Genomic DNA, 23,922 nt, shown 5'->3' with positions numbered 1-23,922 from the left:
TTTCTGTCATTGGTTACTTTAAGATGTTCTTTAGGCTTCCCTGGGTTTACATATACATTGACGCAGCAGTTCTCACCAAAGTTAAGCAACATGGAGTCTGGCCAATATCAGATGGTTGAACATTTGGGAATGCTAGGCACTGTATGGCATTGTCCAATGACCAGGATGTACAAATTTGATATTCTAGGTAAACTTCCTCATATGAGGGAGCTGACTTAGTTTGATCAGGGCTCATACCACATTAGGTATTACTGGCTCGTATTTTTTTTATATTGGATGTAATTTTCTGATTCTTAGGTGGGTTTTTTTTTTTTTTTTTTTTTTTTTTCCATTTTGGCTGAATCCAAATTTACAAAATGTAATTATTTTAATTTATTTGTTTTTCATCAATGCCTGCTTTCTTTGCAGATCCTTTCCAAAAATGGAACAGCCATTTGTTTAGATACATCAAATGAGGGTGAATGCAATTGGATGTGTCTGGTGCAATGTGCACAAACTGAGGGAGAGCAAAATTGCATTGCTTATCAGATGAACACAAACATTTTTTACAGCACCATCAAAGACATTGCAGAAGGTGAACAACTTAAAGTTTGGTATGCATCATACTATGCCAAGAAAATTGGAAAGCCAGTCAAACCAACAAGAAATTACAGAGGTATGCCATTCTTTTTTTTTTTTTGCATTCCGTTTCTTAAAAAATGATTTGTGGGATGAAATGAATTAAACTGAAGGATTTGGGAGAAAAACAAATCAGCAATTTTTCTCTTTCTCTGTAGCTCATATATATTTGGTTAATAGCCATTATTTTGTGTATTACATGGAATTCATAATGGCTCAGTATTCTATATATGTAAAAAGGTGTGTGTGTGTATATATATATATATATATATATATATATATAACATCAATGCGTGTATAATTTGATAAACATCAATGTGCGTGTATATATATATATAAACATCAATGCATGACAAATCTTCATGAGGATGAAACACAGAAAATTTTTGTAGCTTAATTACCATGTATAGTTTCATAACATACTACCTAGCTCTATTCACATATTGAGTACTGTTCAAATCTATGCTGAAAACTGATACATAAAATATTATATCTGTTTATAAAATTGTATGTAAATACATGAAATGATATAGTCTTTAGTGGAGAGCTATTCTTGTAATAGAAAAATGACCCCCAAAGGGATGGCAGAAGAAATAATTGTTATGGAGAAAAGAAAATTATCCAATTACAAATATTAAATTTAGTTGTCCCAATCCAAAATTGGCAGCATCAATCCAATCAGAGAAGCTTTAAATTGTAAAGAATTCCAGGTAAAGAATAGTCATAATCCAGTCAGAGTGAGCAGAGTATAGTTCCCTTCTCATGTCAAAATGAAAAGCTATGACTAAAAAATTCAAAGAGATTCAGTGTGTTTTATACAGTGATTTTGGTACCTGATTGGTTTATTCTTAGCTATATAATTATCTCGAATTTTGTGATCATACCCAGTGTATAATGCCAAAAATATTGCGTCATATATATATATATATATATATATGACATGGATAATCTCGTGTCACCCCTAACATCACATGATCTTGATTTCTTACCCTAAAATATCTGAAAGAAAAAGACAGAGTCAGACAAAAGCAAAGAATTCTGTATTATTTCCCAGAAATCCTTAAACACGGTCATCTTGAACACCTTAGCAAAATCACCCTATATCTATTCACCAATAACATTTCAGCTACCCAAATGTAAAATTATATCAACAGTGCTCGGTCTCAAATTTGTTTTAAAGGAATCTTTTCAGGGTATACAAGCTCAACTTCATTAAAAACGACTAACTTCCCACATTTTCTCACTTCCTCCAAAAGCATAAAAGTAATAATCCACAGACAAATCAAACCCATAGTATCCAGTATTGAGGGACCCATATACAAGATCTCTGTGTTTCTCTCAGAATTAATTAAACCTTTACTCTCAACCTTCCTTACACATGTAAGCAGCTCTGACCAAGCAATAAACTTCAACATCAACAATTATACTTGAATAACGATATTCCCCTCTACATTTCCATACCTGCACATGCTGTTATCAACCTCATCACTAACCACATATTATCCAATAATTTACTTTATTGTTTCGGGATAACCCCTGCAGAAATATAACTAACTTCTTTGCATTATCATAGAAAATCCATATTTTACATTCCAACAACACTCATAGAATCAAGTAACAGGTTTACCTATGGGCTCCTGCTTTTCTGGTCTCATATCTATCGCATAGATGGATTGATTTAAACAGTAAGCATAAAGCACTTGTCAGTCCTTGTATTTTATACAAGGTATATTGACTAGCAATACACATGGACGATAAAACGCTTTGGATAAATACAAATTTCAAGAGGGTTCTGCTAAAATTGTCATGTTTTAAAAACCAAAGCAACTTAAGTCCTCAATATATCACTGTTTTGTTCGAAAAATGAATATACTTTCAAATAAATTAATAAATAATAATGTACATTATATATTTTAAGAGTTTTAAGCAAATAATGTGCTAAAAATGTTAATATCATAAAATGGCGTTTTCAGTAAGATTTTGTAATGACTCCCCCCCCCTCTGATTTGTAAGTGGTCGTACCACGTTTCTCTTAAGAATTTCGTCATGAAATTTGGAAATTAACTAGAAGGGATATCAATTTTAATAGATTTGGTTGTCCGAAATTCTTTTGACAGCTCATTTTTTTTTTTCTGTTAAAAAACGATTTCAACATGACGAGTTTGGAAAATTTTGAAAAAAAATTTCTTCGGACACCCACTGTTAAATAAATTAGTCTTTTTATTACATTTATCTGTTAAAAATAAAAATGTAACCGCCTTTCTTTTGTAGTACCTACCAATTTAAAATCATGATACCTGGAAAAAATCATTCTATTTTTAAAAAGTATCTAAAAATGATCTGTAGAAGCAGCAGCAGCTACTATCGCTGATATTAATTACTTTACTGTAAACAAACTTTTTTTTGTTTTGTTTTTTATTTCAGAACGAATTAAAAATTAAAAAAATTGAAATATGAATATAAAAAAAAAATATTTTTACATATTTAGTTGGAGCTCATATCAGAACATAATTAGCTTAACTAGAGCTATTCGGTTATCAGAATATATAATTTTAAAGCAATCCGGTGTTATTTTTGGTCAAATTTTAAAAATATAGTTGAAAAACAAAATGTAACGTGTGCACTTCTATCCATTACATTAGTTTTTAATGGTGAATTAAACAGGGTTTTGTTTAAAAGAAAAACGAAAATGTGAAATATGATTTTTTTGCTTCATGTGTGCAAGCAGTACTCCCCCCCCCTCCACTCCCAATATATATTTTTTAGTCTTTTTTTTACAATTTTTTTTCAGCAGATTATAATCGAATGGAAACTAACCTACCCAATTATATATATATATATATATATATATATATATATATATAAACATACAAAATCAATATTTGTAGGAGGTGCTCAGTTCCTAGTTTAGTTCCTATTTACTTGCCTCCCCACAAGGACAGTTAGACACAAGGTCAGTTTTTAATGTGAGGAAAATCCAGCTTTCCAAAAGGGGTCAATCTGGATAGAAACTAACACAAAAATTGTCTCCGTCATGAAGGATTTCTCCTTCACCGACAGAGGACAGAAAAGGCGAAGTGTAGCATCAGAATACTACACTGTGATCTTGGCCCGAAATCCAGGTAGAGAAATAAAAAAAAAAAACGTCTTAAACTGGAAAGTTTAATGAAATAATGTGTCACTCGGACAAGAAATGTAATTAAAAATAAAAACCAAATTCATCAAAAATTTGTGAACGATTTGTTAACTTTAGCAAAAAATGTTTTTAGATATTTAAATAAGTGGGTAAAAATACTTAAGTTTTCCAAACGTCATGTTTTCTGTTAGTGACGTCACTTGTTTTAAATTAAATTTATTTTTGTCTATTTGTCGTAATTCTTGTTAAGTTTCACACCCCTTAAGAATTACTACAAACAAACAAAACTAAATTTCATATTTAAAAGTAATTTGATGTCCAAAATCTAAGGCATAACATTTTCAAAAGCCAATAATCATGACCCACTAACCATAAATATGGGAGTCAAATTCTTTCTTAAAAAAAAAAAAAAAAAAAAAAAAAAAAAAAAAAGCTCCTTTAATCCTGTCTCTAACCCTAGGTACAACAATAATGCTAATTCTAAATGGTAAGCTCCTCACCAAACAAGGTTCCTTGGTAAGCTACATCTAAAAAAAAAAAAATATCCTTCCTTAAAGAAAATGCACCATTTATCACCCATAAAAAAAATAAACTGGTCAACTGTCCTAAAATGCTAGAATGGTCTCGAAATGGTGAATTATTTTACATTAAATTTATGTGAAACTAACCTTCACTCTAAATTCTAAAATTGTTTTTTTTTTTTGTTTCTATCAAGTCTTCAGGGTGTTCACACATAATTTTCCTTAGCTCTATCATTAACCCAAAGTCAGAGTGGCAACCTCCCAACGCTGTCATAATTGTACAAAGACCCATAATTGAAAAAGAAAAAAAAGTTGCACGGGATTTATCTCTGATGGAAAAAAAATGGTTAACTGCCCTAAAACGCTAGAATGGCTCAAAATGGGGAATCATTTTACATTAAATTCTAAATTAATACTTGTTTATCTTTCATCTTTCATTAAAGCTTTTGAAGGTATTCACACGTAATTGCCTACAAAGGTAAAATCGCATATTTTGGAGAGGTGGTCAGATGGGGGGGGGGGGGCTTAACAGAAGGTATTAATCTACAATAATACCAAAGAAATATTGCAATATATTCATTTTTAAACAGTCCCAGATTTCGATTTCAGTCATTTGTACATATAATGCATTACAATTCAGCTTTAACTTCTTTTCTTTTAATGGATACATGGCATTTTTAAGGAATTGCAGCTTGGAGATTTTCAGTAACATATTTTAATTCCTTGCACAAAAATACACTTATATTGTAAATTTCATTGCTTAATCTTCTGTTTTAACAAATATATAGCATTTTTACTGAAAAAGTAGTGTAAAAATGTGACAAAATGCATATGGTCTTAAAGAGGGAAACATATCCAAATATGTAAGGCACAAAAATAGTCATAACTTCCTTAATTTTAATCGGATTTCAAAAAAAATTTTTAAATTCTGTCTTAGCTCATCAAGCTCTTTCTATAGATACCAATATTGAAATATTTAAAGCTATTTCAATCTTTTCATGTGTATTGACAGTATTCTTATCTTCATATCTTTTCATGATGAAGCCATTAAAATATTTAATAGAATAAATAACGCAGATCCCCATCCACAGTTCACGATTGAACACACTGGTGCCTCTGGCTTACTCTCACTTCCTGGTTTTAATGTCAACATCACTGAGGACGAATTCATACACACTAAATTCTGTAAACTGTTCACACACTTTAAATCTGACTTATTTCTTAAAGGTAGCTTAGAATATGCACATGCAGAGATTACTAATATAGAAAACAAATGCCCCACTATTGCTATCAAAATAGAATACACTAATGACTACCATGTTTCTGCCATAGCCAGCCTTAATAACATAAAAAAATGCAAACATCATACCCTCTCCAATACTTGCTTTATGAAATTTCCTTTAAATCACATCTGCCTTTCACAAAGCAATATACAAAAGATTTAGATATTCAACTCCCTCATATTGATACAACTTTATGAGAAACTATGTAAAAAACAAAAGTCATAGTTCAGAACCCTGCTCCCTGACCACTTTCACTATTTCAAACCCAGTATTCTGCACTCATATAGTTTGCAATCTATAATGTACAATAGTTTCTGTATAGGAAACACTATAAGACTTTTGCACCAGCTCATCAAAGAACACCTGAATATTGGAATTGTCTCCTACAAGCACATCATTTCGTGTAATAATATGCAACAGGACATCCATCAGAAACATTGGGGATGTAAGGGTTTTGGAAGTACTTTTTACGTTTAATCTAAGGAATCTAAAAGCAAAATGAAGTTAAAACATCAGTCAATACTTTCAGTATGAAAACATTTTGTAGATTAACTCCCTTTTGCTTTTGCCTTCCTAAGGAAAAGTGAAATTCTACTTTGTTTTAGATTATAATAAATATAATTCTACTTCGTTTTAGAATATAATAAATATTTTAGAATTTAGTGAAGAATCAATTTTGCATGTAAATTTAACATAAAATTATCCCCCATTTACAGGCCATTTTAATATTTTAAGGCAGTTAACAATATATATATATATATATATATATATATATATATATATATATATATATATATACACACACACACACGGATCTACTTATTTAGACAATTTTCAAGCTTTTTTTATTTGGGGACAGGCTTACTGATGGTTTATAATGAGATTAGGAAAGATTTTTAGGAGATTGACTTTCCACTCTAACTTGGGGTTACTGGTAAGGTGGAAAAAAGTATTTTTTTTTTTTTTTTTTTTTTGCTTACTGCTCAAGCGTATGGTTTATATTAGGTTAAAAAACGCATGTTGGGAAATGCATCTCAATTTCAACTTTTTTTTTTTCATTCATGATGTATGAAAAAAAAAGTTTTTTATTTGAGTAATCTTTACTTTTTCCTATTTTCAAAACTAATCCGTGCATTTCATTATTTTACAGTTATGTTGCTTGCTGAACAGAGTAAAACTCCTGAGGACGTTAACAGTGGTGTTTCTGTTCTGCAACAACACCAGGTCACAGAGTCTTCAACTGTTGACTCTGACATCGCCCTCTCGGTCATGTCTGACTCAGACAAACTCTACCGGAAACGTATTCTTTCGCTTATCCAAGGAGAAGAAATAAAGGAATACAAGTGTAGTCGATGCGACGAAATATTTAATAACCAGGTCAATCTTGCCAAACATTTACGAGCTCACCTGGTGCCAAACTGTACAATGCGTGTGAATAAAACGCGTCTGCGTAAATCTCATTTCCAATGTTCCGCGTGCAATATTGGGTTTGTGAACAAAAGCAACTACCAGCGTCACATGCAGCGTCACAAGGGACAAGTACTGCGCTGTCTTGAATGTGGCTATCGTAGTTATCGTTTGGATGTTATGGGGAATCATTTACTTTCAAAACACAGCAAACTGAAAATGCAAACAGCTGACCAAAAGACTATGTTGTTTGAGTACGAGGACCACGTTCCAGAGGAAGGTGGTTGTCTTTCCCTTGATTCAGGTATGGTCGGTGAAGATGGTGGTGATGAGGAAGAAGAGGGAGAAGATGCATTAGAGGAGGAAGAAGATAAGGGAGGAGAAAGTGGGGATCATTTGGCTAACTATTCTGAGGGGCTTCAACAGGACCATGACTCGTCTGTTACTCTTGTTGCTGATGTTGCCTGTGATAAAACCGTCTTAGAAGATTGTTCAACAAAAGAAAACATTGATAATGACAATATGTGCCATCTGGAGGCGCTGGTTGATAACAACCAAGTGCTTGTTGAAGAAGATAAAACAGTTGCTCAAGTCCAAAATGCTTTTCATGGGTTGCATGAAAAAGCCGACATTACAAAGATTGCCTTAATGGAAGCAAAAATTAACTTAGAGGATGGAGAACTTGATTTTAAGGAGACTGTGACAACCGTTTCTGAGGGCTTTGAAGGGTTTCATTACATAAAACAAAGTGGAATTGGTGAATACATTCAAAGTGGAAACGGTGCCAGCCTTGATTCAAATATCCAAGATGGCACCACGACAGTGCGAATTGTGGAAGTGCCTGATGTTCAAACTCACGAAACTATTTCTGAAATATATAACACTATGATAAAATCTCCTCAGGAGGGAGGAGATGAAAACGCTGAAGATATTGGAAAGTGCAACAAGTATTATGTGAGGACCGTCGAGGGCATTGAAATGGCAGATACATTGCAAGCAGGTGATGTTGTATGCCAGGCAGTCGATCATGGCTCTGTGTTGAATCAATCTTCTAACTCTTTTGAGAAATCCTCTGTTGGCGAAGAAACTATCATTACGGGAACAGTTATCGAAAATTCGACACAAGGTCAGGTTGCAAGTGGCTACATCGTTGAGGAATCTGTTGTTACTGGAGAGGTACTTGGTCAACAAGGCTTAGTCGTTAGCGAAAGTGTTGTGACCAGCGAACCCATCAGTCCAACCATTGTCAGCCAGGCGATGTTGAGAGAAAATATAATATGTGAATCATCTACGGTTGATAAGGTTTCTTCTACGCAGGCTGTTTCTTACCATATGGCAACCTTGAATGAGTGTTCAGTAATTGCAACACAGGGAAAGTGTCTTGTTGAAGGCTTCGGAGATGCAGCTAATTTGATGTCGATTGAAGAAAGCAAAGTTAAAGATGTTTCCACCTCGACCGACATACCACCAACTGTTGAAAATGTGGTTTATGTGGAAAACTCTGCTGTTGGCTGTGAACAAGTAAATATTGTGAATAATAAATCGTCCGAAGTTACTCCAGTGGACAAGGATCAGCCAAATAAACTGATTGAATTTGTGGACTATGTAGCTGATGTCATCCGGCAGAATGAAGAAACAGAGGCTCAGAATCAGACCGAAGAATCTTCAGAGATGAAACCAGAAAATGGCAACAAAGAAGAATCGCACAGTCCATCCAATGCTGATGTTATCTCTTTGGAAAAGGACAAAATGCCAGTTGCTGAAAATGAAGAAGAAGAAGAATTCCTGAGTACACATGAGAATGAAACAGCTAAAACTGACAAAGAATTTAAGAAACGCAGGCCTGGTCGACCACGGAAAAGAACACGTCAAGGTTTTCCTGCCAGCAAAAAAAAGATCTCTAGCACCATTGAATCTGAGAAAAGTTCTGAACCAGAAAAGAAGAAACGTAAAACATCTCCTGCCCGTCCTGCTGCAGCGTCAGTTTCGTCTTCAGTTTTGAGTCCTGCCCGAGTGCTACCCGGTCGTCGACTGAAGGGAATTCGAACGACTGGAAACAAAGCTGTAGAGTCTGATGAAGAAAAAGTGAAGACACCACCAAAAACTGACAGTTTAAAACCAAAGAAACTTTTTACTGACTCTTTGAAGCAAGGTTTGTCTCGGCGTCGAGGGAGACCACCCAAGATTTTAAAAATCCACGCGACACCTTTGACAACTAACACCTACAATACAAGTGAGAATTCTTCAGCATCATCTCTGAGCAAAACTGTTTCTTTATCTCCGGGAATAAAGACTAAATCTACTGCAACAACTATTTCTCTGGGTGGTGCTCAATTCAAAAAACCACAGGAAGTAAATGCGTCAACCACAAAGACTTGCAAGAAATCTGAAGAGGAGAAATCCTCAAAGAGCCCAGAGACAAGTAAAATTGATGAAACGTGTGAAATGAAAGAGAAGGGAGAAGTTGAAGATGAAGAGAAAAATGTTGACGATGGTGAAGATTCAGTTAATAATAACAATAACAGTCTCGGTGAAGAAGAAGAAGAAGAAGAAGAAGAAGAAGGCGAAATTGATGAGAATAATTTGGATGGTAAGGACGATGATGACTTACATCAAGGAATCAGTATGCTGATCGATAAAACAGAGGATGGCATTTTGTATGCATGCTGTGTCTGTGGGAAACGGTTCACTAATATCAAGTACCTAAAGCTGCACGCGCCTGCCCACACAGATAGGTTTCGGTGTGAACTGTGTGATAAACGGTTCACACGGAAAGAATCTCTTATGAAACACCGTTGTGACAGCGGATTCCGTTCAGCCATTTTGCAGACGGTCAATGACGACAAGCCGAACTATACATGTGCAGAGTGTGGAAAGACGTTCACACGTCCAGAATATGCTAAGCGCCATTTTGCTATGCATACGGACATTTGGAAATGTGAAAAATGTGGCCGTCAGTTCTCACGGCGCCACCTACTGTCCAGTCACGTTTGTAACAACGTGGAAGAGGAAGAAACTAAAAACTCGCTGCATCAGTGCGATATATGCGAACAGAGTTTCCGTACTGTCAAGTACCTTTACCGACATCTGGCAATGCATACGGACATCTTCAAGTGTGATCAGTGTGGCCGTTGCTTCTCTAGGAAGGACTCTATGCAGAAGCACATTTTGCGTTGTGATCCGAAAAGGGCAGAAGCTGAAAATATCCATTCATGCGACAATTGCGGACGAACGTTCTCCACAAAGCTAGGTCTAGAAAATCACCTTCTCCACTGCTTCACACTCCAGTGCCATAAATGTCAACGGTCATTCCCTTCAAAGCAGGATGTGAAAGATCACGAATGCCAACCTTTATTGTCTGACAAGGTGGTCAAGGAGGGGGAGGATCGTCTCGTCTGCCAAATGTGCAACAAGAGTTTTGCCAACCTGCAATACCTGAATAGGCATGAAGCAACGCACAAGGGCATATTTCAATGTGAAATTTGTATGAAGGGTTTCAGCCGTAATGAAGAACTCAGTTGGCACAATCGATTGTGTATGGGGGAGGCATTAATTAACCGAGACGGTTTTGTGACATGTGAAAAATGTGGTAATAAGTTCCAAGATGCAAAGGATTATCGCGAGCACTACCAGCAGCACACGCACCCGTTTGACTGCACGCGTTGCGGGAAACGTTTTGTGAAACGAGGAACTCTTCAAACACATTCCTGTCACCGGTTGCTTGAAGGTGACGAAGCTCGTTGCGAAATATGCTATAAGACATTCCGCTCCGAAAAATATCTGAGTCGTCATCAAATCATTCACAAAGAGCCTCAATTTCAGTGCGAAGTGTGCCACAAAAAGTTTTACCGGAAAGACTATTTAAACGACCATAGTTGCCGTTTGCCTGACGGCACAATGGTAAGAGTCGTCAGGCGTCAGAATCATGTATTTATCCGTGATAATCTGATTTGTCACTTGTGTGGAAAATCGTTTGTCAGTGTGAGCAATTTGAACAAACATCTAAAGTGCCATGGTGAGAAGACGTGTGAATGTAACATTTGCGGAAAACGCTTCCACTACATTACCTACTTGAAGGAGCATAAGGCCGCAGTGCACGAGAATAAATATCAGCACCAGTGTGCCGAATGTGGTACAATCGTCAAGACAAAAACCAGTTTGGTGTCTCACATGAAGCAATTCCATTCAGATGCACCACCCAAATACACATGCAAGACTTGCGGCAAAATTTTCCGTCAGAAGGGCAACATGAAAACTCACATGTTCTCTCATTCGCAAGAGAAATTATTCCAGTGCACGTTTTGCGGCAAGAAGTTCAAGTATCCAGATCAGCTGAACAGACATAACCTCGAACACACTATGACCAATAAATTGCAGTGTGAACACTGCGGTAAAAAGTTTGTCAAGGGTTACGAGTTGCGTAAGCATGTTCAGATTTTCCACAGTGGTTTGGTGTACCTCTGCAACCTGTGTAATGCAAAGTGTGGGCACCGGCACACCCTAATCCGACACTATAAGAGGAAACATCCGCACAAAGTGTACTTGTTGAGGGATCCAAACTTTCTGAGTACACTCCTGAAGCACATTGATCGTTCACCAAAGGAGGTTGTTAAAGCTGAACCCATTCACACGAACAAGAACGAGGAAACGATCATCACACTTAATGCTGATACAAGCATCTCTGTGGCCACAACGGACACTTTGCTCCCGCAAGTGGCAGCCGAAGCTCTTCATAGCCTTTCCAGTAAAATGTTTACAACGCAGGGTGACAATATACAAGTGCCTGAAATTCATCAAGGCATAGTTGAGGAAGATGGATCACACACAGTTGTCATTTTACAATTTGTTAACCAAAGTGAGGATGGTAGCGAAGAAACGGTGATATGCCGACAAGAAGTCACTCCTGAAGAGGTGACAGAAGGACTTTAAAAATTAATGTATTTCGGTACCAGAAATTTTTGCAGGATTTTAATTCATTCTTTAAATAAAATTTTTTTAAAAATTTCTATTTTCTGAATATAGCTGTTTTTTAGTTGGTTTATTTTTTTAATTTTCCATTATATGGAGGCTGGAGACAATTTTACAGTGGAAATTTGTCCATGCACTGCTAAAGAAATATCTTCAGTTAAAATAAGATAAACAATGAAAAGTTTTGCCAAATCTCAAATTTATTTTCATATAATAGCCTTTTCAAGTGAGCAAGTTGTTATGGGTTGTTGAGTTGGCTTATTTAAAAAGGCCTTATTTGGTTGAAATGAACTTTGGTCTGCCTTTTAATTTTTATTCCTTTCTCTGCTACACAGAGCTAGCTCTTCTACTTAAGATTCCCTACAAAAATTGCTCTATCTTTTATGGATACAACATTCCAGCCTTTATAAATAAATATATATATATATATATATATATATATTTATATTTTTTTTTTTTTTTTTTTTTTTTTTAATTTATTATAAAATAATATATTTTTTTTTTTTTTTAATTTATTATAAAATAATATATATTTTGAATACAATCATAAAAAAAAAAAAAAAATCGGCATATTTCATTGTAAATGCAAATTCTTTAGAACTTCTATTCCTGGGCAACATGCAAACATAAATCACTAAACAAATAATCAATCAAAAACTTATCACTCCAAAAAAAAAAAAAAAAATTCAAGAATTTTTATGAAAAACCAAAAAGTCAAAAGCCAAGCAGGCTGCAATAATAATTATTGCTAAATATTAAGCTTAGTTTTTTGTGATTATTTTGATTGAGATAATCTAAAGATATATATGTTAAACTTATATTATTTAGATTATTTTTCTCTTAGACGTTATTCTCATGTATCAACTGATGTAACCACCAATCATCCTCAGGTGTATCTTGTCAAATCCGAGAATCTGTATGACATTTCAAATTTAACACTTTATTTAATTCACAGGGGTAGTCATGAAAGAGTAGAAGTCTAAAGTAATTCACAATTGTATTCTTAGTATCGCTTGCACTAATGATTGAACCTTCAACCTCCAGAAGATTCACTTAAAACTGATTATTACTTAGCACTTCTTTCCATTATGCCAAAAGATAATTCTATAGTATGAATTTTAAGAGCCTTAAATCTATTATTTTAGATGTGTAATCTTACTACTTATCACTATATATTACAGCATATTGAAGTGTATATATATTATATATATATATATATATATATACACACACACATATAAATTTATTTATATGGTCGATTGGGGAGAGGGAATTAATGTGCTCAGCTTCTTTACTCACTCAGCGTTTGAGAGGTAAAAGAACTTATATAGAATATTTGAATATCTATATATATCTCATATAGATCAAGTGCTAGCCCCAGAAAAGAGGTTCCTTAATTTCTGAGAACCTTGAAGTAAAGTGAAACATCCATGTATAAATGTTATTCTAATCGATTATTTATAATTAACTAGCGGGGGGTACCCGGCATGGCCCGGGTGTTTGTAGGTGTGCGTGTTGGGGGGGGTGATCAAAACAACCCTGTTTAAAAAAAAAAAAAAAAAAAGATGTTGGCCAGATGTTTGGAGGTGTAAAAGAAAAAAAAAAAAAGTTTTAGTAGGAAAGTAGGCTTGAACCCTGAACCTTTGACGTGGAGGTGGAAACGAAATGGAAAACAAAAAAACCTTGGGACCTAGCCATGTTGGCCACGAGAGAAGAGAAATGAAAAGCATCTTAATTTAACGTTTATAAAATGAAATTGACAGGTGCGAGACACTTAAGTCGCGTGATGTTTGAGCTTGAAATATGACGTGGCTGCAAGCCAGTTTTTGCTTGTTTTATACTGAAAAGCGAAAGAAACGTGATCGAAATATCTGGAAAAAACAGCGCGTGAAAGTCGGGCAAATTAAATACACACGCGACCTCCGTTCTTAAGTCGTAGATATTATCATTTAGACATAATATAAAAAGTTTTAAGAAGCAAGCTGAGCGAGAAGGCCGACGAAAAAAGCCTTTTGCAGACATGCACAAAAAGTGAACATACATACATTTTTGCTTTTATATGTATAGATGGTATTAATTGATATTGTATTAAATTTTATAAAAGGTTTACTTAATCATTAATGTTGTGTTGCTTCTTGGAGTCAATTTTTCTGTTTATGATTTAACTTTGTGCCATAATAGTAGATGATTTCCCGCCTATATATTTGGTAAACCATATCTGACTTTTCAATATCTCCATGTATTATAGCTTTCTAGTGTTCTTCTAGCTTTACTTTTAGTGGGCGACTTGTTTCATCTTTGTATATTTTTCCACACTTACATGGAATTGCATACATACTTTTTCTGTAGAAAACTTGACTCACACAAGATGTTTTTGAAGAGTTGAGTCATGCCTATTCTGACGTTATATGGATTACATATTCTTTGAATACAAGTCTTTCGTAGATGATAGACAAACTGTGGCAAGTCTTGTTCTTGAACTACGTGCTTCTAAATTGAGCTGACTTCCGAAAAGGCCTGTAACTACTAATAATTATTATCGTTGTGATTTAAAAAATAAAAAAAAGTATTTTGGTGCCACTAGCTAGAATCAAAACCGAAGCTAGCATTCAAAGCTGGTGACGTTACCACTGTACCAACATGACACACGTATGAACTGATTAAAAATAAACTAAGATGAATGTACAAAATGTTTAACATTTTTTTCTCAATTTTGCCTCATTTTTTACCTTAAAAACAATTTTGACCGACTAAAGATCCATAAAAGAACCCGTAAAAAAATCCGATCATTTGAGGCCCCTAGTGCCACTCTGCGACTTTTAGTTTCGGAGGAGATAGAGTTTGAAAATATGGAGACAAACATATAGCCATTTATATATTATATATATATATATTAGATATATATATATATATTAGATATATATATATATATTAGATATATATATTATATATATATATATATATATTAGATATATATATAGCTCTGTTGATATTAACAGTAATTAATTAAAATTATTAAAAAATATGTCGAAGTACGTTCAAGGATGGAGTACTAGCTGCCACATCTGGACAGGAGCTTCTAAAAACAGCTTATCCTGCCTTGTCAGAATACAAAATAGACTTCGTGGCTTAGTGAGGGATGCCCTTTTCTCTTCCCTGCAACCTCTCTCCCACAGAAGAGACGTTGCGAGCCTGTCTCTGTTTTATTGTTATTTCTATGGCAAGTGCTCGTTTGAGCTCCAATCTCTGATCCCCCCCTCGCCAATCTTTCATGATAAATACCCATCTAGCTGAAACCACTGTCAATTTTCCCCACTTTTTATCTATGCCTAAATCAAAACGTAGATTCCATGAACAAAGCTTCTTTCTTAGAAGTGCCCGCCTGTGGAACTCTCTTCCGTTTGTCTGTTTCCCACCTGACTACAACTTGGATGTCTTCAAGTCCAACAAACAAATTCATGATGAACCACCCCCTTAAGTAAGACACTTTATCAAATCTCCAATACTAATGATTACTACGATACTATCCCATTGATTATTGTACATGCAATAACTCTTATCCCCGAGTGACTTTCGGGCCTTGATAAGTGGTGACCTCCATGTAAAAGAAAAAAAGTAAATTACCAAAATTGTTCTTAAAATATTGTCTGTTGATTTTCAAGGAATGTAATATAAATAAACTGATTAGCTTTTCATATAAAAATATTGTAATGCAAGTTATGCATTTAAAAAGAATACTTAGAGCTTGATGAATAATTGCTGGATGGCGAGTAATTTTCTTGCTTGAATATCTGTATGCCTTCCATTCCAATTTCTCTGATAAAGAAAGAAATAACGAATAGCGTTTTCTTTCAAAAATAGTTTTTATTTTGCACAAAAAAAAAAAAAAAAAAATTGTAATACAAATTCAAATGATTTCAATAAAAAATGTGTGGCCAGATGGAAAGAAAATTTAAAAGAAATGAAAACCTATTTGGCTTCATTAAATTCAAACTTATACGGTTTCTCAATTTTGTAGATGGCTATTGGTTATTTGTATCATTTGAAATCTTTGAACTACTGTTCTAATCTGGAGTATTATTATCAAAAGGTTTTAACCTCCAACTCACATTAGCGAATCACTCGATGGAGGCTTCCTTTCTAGGCCAGTTGCTCTTGACATAGCAAAGACCTTTGGTAGGGTATATCATAAAGACGTACTCCACAAGATCTTCAACTATGGTATACCTGGAAATGTCTTTATTAAATTATTTCTCTCTGATAAGAGTAGTGGTTGATGGGCAGAAATCAGGAGCTCACAGTATTAATGCTTGAGTCCCTCAGGAGGTCCATCTTGGGCCCAACTCTCTTCCTAATCTACGTCAATGATCTTCCAAATCACATCCTAAGATTATTCGTAGACATTATACTAACGACAGTACCATCTATGGCAACACTTCAAAGACCGTAAATGACCAAGTTCTTTCTGATTCTCTCTTCTCTGATCTTGAGCACATGGTACAATGGGAAAAGAAGTGACTAGTTAGTTTTAATGCATCTAAAACCGACAAGCAGGTTTCTTCATTTGAACTGCTAGACTTTGGAATCCCCCTTTGTTTCCTACTATATAATGTCCCTGTAGATATTCCCAATAGATCCCCACTATGTTCAAGTGGCAATATGTTTTGTTTGAGATAAGTTTATTAAACAAAAAAAAAAAAAAAAAAAACATTCTGAATATTGAAAGACTTTAAATTAAGGATACAAGTAAGAATTTTTGTAATTCTAGGGGACAGGGTTAAACCTTATACCTGCAGATGCCAAAACACTGATTAAAACAATTAAAATAATTTTTTTCAAACATAACTCAATCCCAATACTAAAAGAAAAAAATCCTTTAGGAAACAAACGTTGATTAACTAAGATTTAGTATAATATATTTGGGTCAATCATAACTGGAAAAAAAAAAAAAAAAAAAATCTCAAAAACGTTTGTAGCTTAGATTTAAATTATTTGCAATTTTATGAAAATATTACCCTTGTTTAATCCCTGCAAGGGCAGAGTTAGACACAAGGTCAGATTTTAATTTTAAAATTTAGCTCCCCAAAAAGGATCACTCTGGATTAGGATAACAAATTTCCTCAATCTAGAAGGATTTCTCCACTGACCAATAGCAGAAAAGATCAAAGTGTAGTATTAGAAAAGATATTACACTTTAGTCTTAACCAATACAATAATATATTGTGATCTATGCATGTAGATATTTAAAAAATATTTTTTTAATACAAAATTGATACAAAATGCTTTTAAGTCTTAAACATTCTTGAATGAGAAAAAAAAATAATGGATGAAACTGACAGGATTTGGAGTTTTAGAAAAAATCCTGCATAAATTGTCAAAAAAAGGAAGTTTATCTTTTGTTATCAGAGTTCTTCTCTTGTTTTTCTTCCATGATTTTTATTTGTTTTGTTAAAAACTTTCTGTTTAGTTTTTGTCATTTTTGATGGTTTTGATTGGCAGCTATTTAACACTTGGTCAGCTGCGTGGAGGCCGGAGAGATACGCTCCCTGCACAGTACCATAACGTCTAGGGTGAGTATATTCTCCAGCAAAAAAGATGTGTGGACAAATCGGCTTGGAGAGTACATCCCACTGATTGGTAGGACTTCCTGTTTATAAAAAAAAAAAAAAAAAAAAAAAAAAAGAAAAAGAAAAGGAGCACATATTTATTCTAATTTATGAATTATAGAATTTGGCTATTTGATTATTTCAGAGTTCTTACAAAAATAATAGTATTCCCTCAATATTATTTTCCGTTTGAAAAAATTAAAAAGTTCCAATTATATTCCACTCTATAAAGAGCAATACATATTTATTTGTAAATAAATATATATGTCTTATCAACGAAGTCTGCCGAATGAATGAGGGAAAGGAAGAAAAATTTATTCCTATTATTTTCTTTCTTTGCCATTCCATACCCTTTATACTTTCCTTTTTTAACTTCCTATTTGATTTGAGAATTAGTAAAAATGAAAATCAAAAAACAAGGAGTAAAGGAAAAGCGGGGAAAATATGCAAGTTAAAAACTTATTTATATGCCGTTTTCCTTTTTATGTAAAACAAATGTTTTAATGTAAAAAAAAAAAAAAAAAGTGAAGCATGCATGGTCTTCCATGAGTGCACAGTGAACAAGGCATAAAAAAAAATGACCAAGTTCAGCATCCCCTCCCACATTTAGCCCCAGAAGTCCCCAAGGGACGTCAAATGCTGGTGAAAATGAACAAATGGTGACATTTTAGGCCTTAGCATATGTAGATTTGAGTTCTGCACCATGCAAAAAAAGAAATGACCAAGTCCATCATTCCCCCCCCCCCCCAAGTCCTTAACATTTTTAAATTCGAGTTCAGCACCTTGCAAAACTGATAGACATACACAGAAAATTTTGGACAAATATGGTACATTAGTTCCAAAAATGGGTGTGCCCCAGGGGCTCCTTTAGGGCTAATAAAGCCCTAAAGGAGCCCCTGGGGCACACCCAAGAGTTATCGCAAAGTATAGCCAAACAAAATTATATAGAAATCAGTTAGTTACAACTTTTCAGAAAGTTTTATAAAAATCTAAGGCATCAATTTTTTTTTAAATAAGCACAAAAGTGTCAATTTTAGCCATGTTAACCTGAAAGGCACCAATAGACAACTGGAGTTTTCCCGGAAAATCTGTTTTGTTACTTTTTTTTTTTTTTTTTTTTTTTTTTTTTTTTTTTTTTTTTTTTTTTTTTAGTCATATCATGTTTGATGTTTGTGCAAAATTTCAAAAAATTCCAAGGCGTAGTTATTGAGAAAAGTGCGGACAGACGAATGGACAAGGATGAAGAACAATTTTAAAGTTAAGAATTAGGGGGGGGGTCTTTTTTTTTTTTTTTTTTTTTTTTTTTTAAACGAGAAAACATTTGGAATTTATTAACAAAATCAATGTGCTTTTTAAAAAGCACACTTGTACAAATGAAGATGTTTTATTTTTATTCAATTAAATTCGGTACATTAAATAATATATACACATACACATATCTTCTATATAAATAAAACAATAGATTATGTATGGGTGTCTGTGTGTGAAAATATTGAACCGATAAACTCTTCAACTACTGATCACATAATTAACTGAAATGAACAGGAAATATTAATCATGCACAAAATATGGTTTATAACAGGTAAAATCTTTGTTTGGATGGATGAATAATGTGTACAGAAATATGTCGGAAAGTTGAAACGCAAAATGTTCGTTACAACTTGCCAAAACATTTTTATTACTTTTACGCATGTGCAAATTCATTTATAGCTTGAAGTGGTTTAAATCTTGATATTATCTATTTGTCGATAGCTCATATGATAGGGAATGCGATTAAAGCCCTAAATGTTTTGGTTTCAATTATAGCTGATGAAACCCCAAGTTATTTTTTTTTTTAAACTTTTGAAATCAGTACTATATTTTAGGTACAATATAATATTCAATAGAGAATTAGCATCTGCATGAATTAAAATATATTTAAGTATATTTTACAAACAGGCAATGTGTATATAGTGATTGTAAGAAAAAGAAATAACTCACCAATTGTTGGGTAAGAGAAAAATCCTTTGCTGAAAGAATCAGAACTCCATTGACTACGAACAACACTGATAATGTCAACAGATGAGAGTCCAGTCACTTGGAAGATGGACTGAAGACGTTCAAGAGCTAAAAAAAAAAAAAAAATAAATAAAAAAATTATATAAATTGTTATTAAATTTACAAATTGGATTAATTATTCTAATTACTTTTTGTACAAATTATTGATGAAAACTAATCGATGTGAATAATCAAATTTTTGTCAACAAATATTTGCATATATATATATATATATATATATATATATATGCTTGCAAAATTTGTTAATTTTGAAGCAAAAATCAGAAAATCATTGAAGACTTAGACTTACAACCTTAGAATCTGCCACTCCATAATAACGATCAATATAAGGTTAAAGTCATTTTTCCCCCTGCAACTTTGATTATTTTATATTTTAAACTAAATCATTCATATGATAATTTGATTCTCGTTCCAAATATCTTACCAGAAATTATGCAACCACCTTTTTTTCAGATTTCCTACATTTATTCTGGCTTATCAGACTCCCCCCTCAAAAAAAAAAATGCAAAAAGAATGTGAATAGTGGACAATCAACAATTCCTCGACTATCAGTAAACTTGCATGGAAATAGATAAGGCGGATCTGTTTGCCCAGCGATTCGCTTCTAACTCCACCATAGACCTTGCAAACTACTCCCTCCTAAATTTCCCTCTGTAGACAGAAGCATCATTTGTAGATCTGAAAACCTCATATATAGGTTTATAAAACAATTCAACCATTTCAACTAATTACTATGAAATAAAAAATGCTTTTTATAAAAAAAAAAACAAAAAAAAACTCATTTACTGAATACAAGCAGGACCCATTAATCTCCCGTTATAAAAAATTAAAGTACAGTTGTTGTTGGTAGCCAACCTCCAACAGCTTTTGGAATAGACACCCCCAACCATCAAAAAGTACTTGTCTATCAAATTTAAATGAGATTTTTGTAATCAGCAGAGTCAAAAACCTATAAAAGTTGTCATGTTAAAGAAAATTGTGAAGGGGCAGCTACAGTAAAAATTTACCCACACAAAAAAAAAAAAAAGAAAAGAAAAAAAAAAAAGAAAAACAGTTATTGTCTTCTGTATAGAGCGATGCTAATCAGTTAATATGTTTAATTTTGTTGTGTTTTTTTTTTTCAGCGACCTCAATCGGTTAATATGTTTAATTTTGTTGTTTTTTTTTTCAACACAATTGTAATATGTAGAGAGGGACGACAATCAGTTAATATGTTTAATTTAATTAGTTTTTTTAGCATGATTTTCTTCTGTAGAGAGTGATACCATGTTGTATAATTTCTGGAGCATTCATTTATTTATTGTAAAAGTGAATTCCCAAATATGAGAATAGTCAGGGATCAGCCAATCAAAATGGGTGGAATTTGAGAAGGGAGAATTTATTACTTTTGAAATGATAAATGGAAAGATTATGTTATGTGTATGTATACAATGACCAGTTAATGGCGGTGCAAGCACAACATCGTAGGAAAATATAGAATTTGACCTGGTCTAAACTGGTAGCTGTGGGAGCACTATATATTGAGAGAGAAAAATAGGAACTTCTTCCTCTGTAAATGTGGTGATTGTGATGGTGTTGCTCATGTAATGTAGCATTTTATTATCATGAGTGAATGTGGCAAAAATGGTGGTCGTAAGCTACATAAGATAGTGGCTGTCAGGGTAAATGTATTGAATTTGTATGTAGCATCTGTTGTCAGAAACCTACGGTACTTTGGTTTCAAGAGAAATTCTGCAATCAAAATATTATATATGGAGATAATGAATATTTACAAAGTGAAGCAAGCGTTTATTTGGGGATGTAAAAATTTAATTATTAAATTACAAATATAACAAGCTGAAAATTTATGTTGACAGAATTTATAAAAATGCAATATGAAAAGAAATGAAAACTGTTTATTTTTACCAAATTCCTTGAGCTGATCATCCGTAAAATTTTCCATGTGGCTTGCAAGGTTCCCTTGAATAAACGTGGTTAAATATGGATCCTTGCGGCCGGAGAGAAGTCCTGTGTTTAGCCAAGTGGTCATTACCCCAATGTCAGTGATTTGAGTTGGAACATAATGGAAGATTTCGATATCCTTAGGCCAGAATACTTGACTAAATTCAAAAATTATATTGTTTACAATTCCGATTCCTGAGAACAAAATTAAAAACAAATGAAAAATGTCAATAACTTTGTGAAAATCTTAATGGCAGTTTAATTGTTAAGTGGAGAAATCAAAAATGAAAATATTTGAATTATGTAAAACAAAGGAAGATACATAAGAAATAAATGAAAATAAAAAAAGAAAATTATGACAATTCTATTTCATATTATTTGGATTATTCGAGCTACTGCTCTTATTTTGAGTGTTATTTTTACAATGTTTTGGTCAATGTAACTTTTAAACTTCTTTAGGTGTATCTTATCAAATTTTCATTCTTGAATTCAATAAGAGACACATGAAGTTTGGAGGTTACATTGACTGAAACTTTGTGAAAATGATACTCAAGATAAGAACAGCAATACAAATAATCCTCATCTCAAATATTCAAAAACGTAAGTCAATTTCATAAAAAATGAAAGTGAAAAAAAAATGTTTATATGAAAGAAATAAAAAAAAAAACCCTGCATTTTTTTCATTTAAAGACTCAAACAAAAACTTACAAAATTTATTAAAATCTCTCTGTGGAATGGTCTCTACCAAACTACTGTCAATTTTGGAGTATATAGACTTGAAACTTGATATATGAGATATTTAGGCCTGAGAAACAAAATCGATTTAGTTTTAACCATTAAAAATGGCTGCTACAAGGTCAATGTTAAAAAATTTGGATTAGCAGGTATAGTTTGATGTAATGTGTATGCTCCACACATGCACAAACATCTACAGTTATACTTTTAACTGCATTAATTTGTCAAGTTTTGATATGCATGAGTCATTATCTTAGATGTTAGCGAATATCACTAGAAAGCTAAATATTTTGGTTTCGATTCTAGCTCCCAAATCATTTCTTTTTAAACTTCTGAAATCACTCCCATACATTAGGTACAATAATCAACAGAGAATTGACTGTATAATAATAAATGCAAAATCTGCATAAATTAAAAGATCATATTTTACAACCAGGCAATGTGGGGCAGCCTACTAGCTTTAGATAAAGTTCAGAAATTTATAATATACTGCGCATATATACATTATTAATCTACACCTATTTTTTTTTAAATATAGGATAGCTTCATCATTCAAGATGCAATGCAAAATCAGTAATTTAAAAAAATTTATCTGATGCCACCGCTGAAACCTCAACTAAAATACACTTTCTTGGATATCAGGTTAAGATCAAACAGTAGTATCTCTATTTAAAAAAGTACAATAATAATGGATGTCCATCGAATGGAAATATGTCCTAACTTCTAGGAGAATGACACCCATAACCAGATATATTCTGAAACTACATTAACCAAAACTTTTACAGAAGCATGTTTCTGTCTGTTTGAACAAAGATGGTACTATAATATCGTGGGGTTCTGCATTTGCCTCAGATACCCAACAGAATGAAAATGTTTTTTAGCATGGTAACAATATACAATAGATGAATGATGCAACTGGAATTTTCACAAGTCCCACTCATTTTTAATAAGCCTTTTAAAATAGAAATAATATAAAAATATTTTTAAAATGACATTATATAAACTACAGTCTTAAATTTAATATGGACAATGAAAAAGATAATGTAAATGAAGCAGTGGTTTCCAAAATGAAAGAAAAATGAAAATCTTCCCAAAAAAACAATAAGTGTAAGAATAGAAAGGAAAAGTTACCAGCTTCAAAGTATATTTTGTGTTAGGCAACTGTTTTGCAGGGAGAAAATAATTTGTATTCTTAATTACAGATTTTTATAGTTAGAACTAATTTGTAGACATGTAGAGACTAATGGACTTTACAAAAGATGGATGATGAGTCGAGGTTATAGTCAGCTAATGTACTTCCTAACTTCCGGCATTGCATTACTGGAAGTGGTGATTGGGCAAATCAGTTTCTTCACTTTTTCACACCTATATCCCCCCTGCGCATGTACTCTTTTTTTTTTTTTAATTACATTTTTCTGATATTTTTATATTTTCATTAATATATGTTTATTATATAAATTCAGATAAAAAACTTATTTTTATAAATTTCATCAACATATTTCTTACACCACATCATCAACATATTTCTTCACATAAAATAAAAACTTATTTTTTTAAATTTTGTTATGAAAAGTGCAAATAAAGACTAATTATGTTATTTTTATCTTTTTATAATTTTGTTGATTTTTATTGTATATTTTTCAATCGTT

The 23,922-nt window shown here is 33.0% G+C and overlaps 2 protein-coding genes across 2 annotated transcripts in view; one reads left to right on the top strand and one right to left on the bottom strand.

The window, feature by feature from the left end:
• Positions 1-11,982, top strand: part of LOC145296026 (uncharacterized) — a 37,259-nt gene extending 25,277 nt beyond the window's left edge. The window contains exons 5-6 of the mRNA XM_080142072.1: positions 409-655; positions 6,709-11,982. Coding sequence (XP_079998198.1) covers positions 409-655; positions 6,709-11,894 — 5,433 coding nt within the window. The 3' untranslated portion in view covers positions 11,895-11,982. The remainder of the gene's footprint in view (positions 1-408; positions 656-6,708) is intronic.
• A 3,795-nt stretch (positions 11,983-15,777) lies between these two features.
• Positions 15,778-23,922, bottom strand: part of LOC145296027 (uncharacterized) — a 37,088-nt gene continuing 28,943 nt past the window's right edge. Inside the window, exons 5-7 of the mRNA XM_080142073.1 lie at positions 21,503-21,733; positions 19,520-19,645; positions 15,778-17,580 (exon numbers count right to left, since the gene is read on the bottom strand). Of these exons, the coding sequence (XP_079998199.1) occupies positions 17,336-17,580; positions 19,520-19,645; positions 21,503-21,733 (602 nt within the window). The 3' untranslated portion in view covers positions 15,778-17,335. The remainder of the gene's footprint in view (positions 17,581-19,519; positions 19,646-21,502; positions 21,734-23,922) is intronic.

The sequence above is a fragment of the Euprymna scolopes genome, chromosome 16 (genome assembly GCF_053919585.1).
Source record: "Euprymna scolopes isolate OS-2025 chromosome 16, ASM5391958v1, whole genome shotgun sequence".
NCBI classification, from domain to species: Eukaryota; Metazoa; Mollusca; class Cephalopoda; order Sepiida; family Sepiolidae; genus Euprymna; species Euprymna scolopes.
The sequence above is the reverse complement of the archived record's forward strand: the minus strand, read 5'-3'. Positions and strand labels throughout refer to the sequence as shown.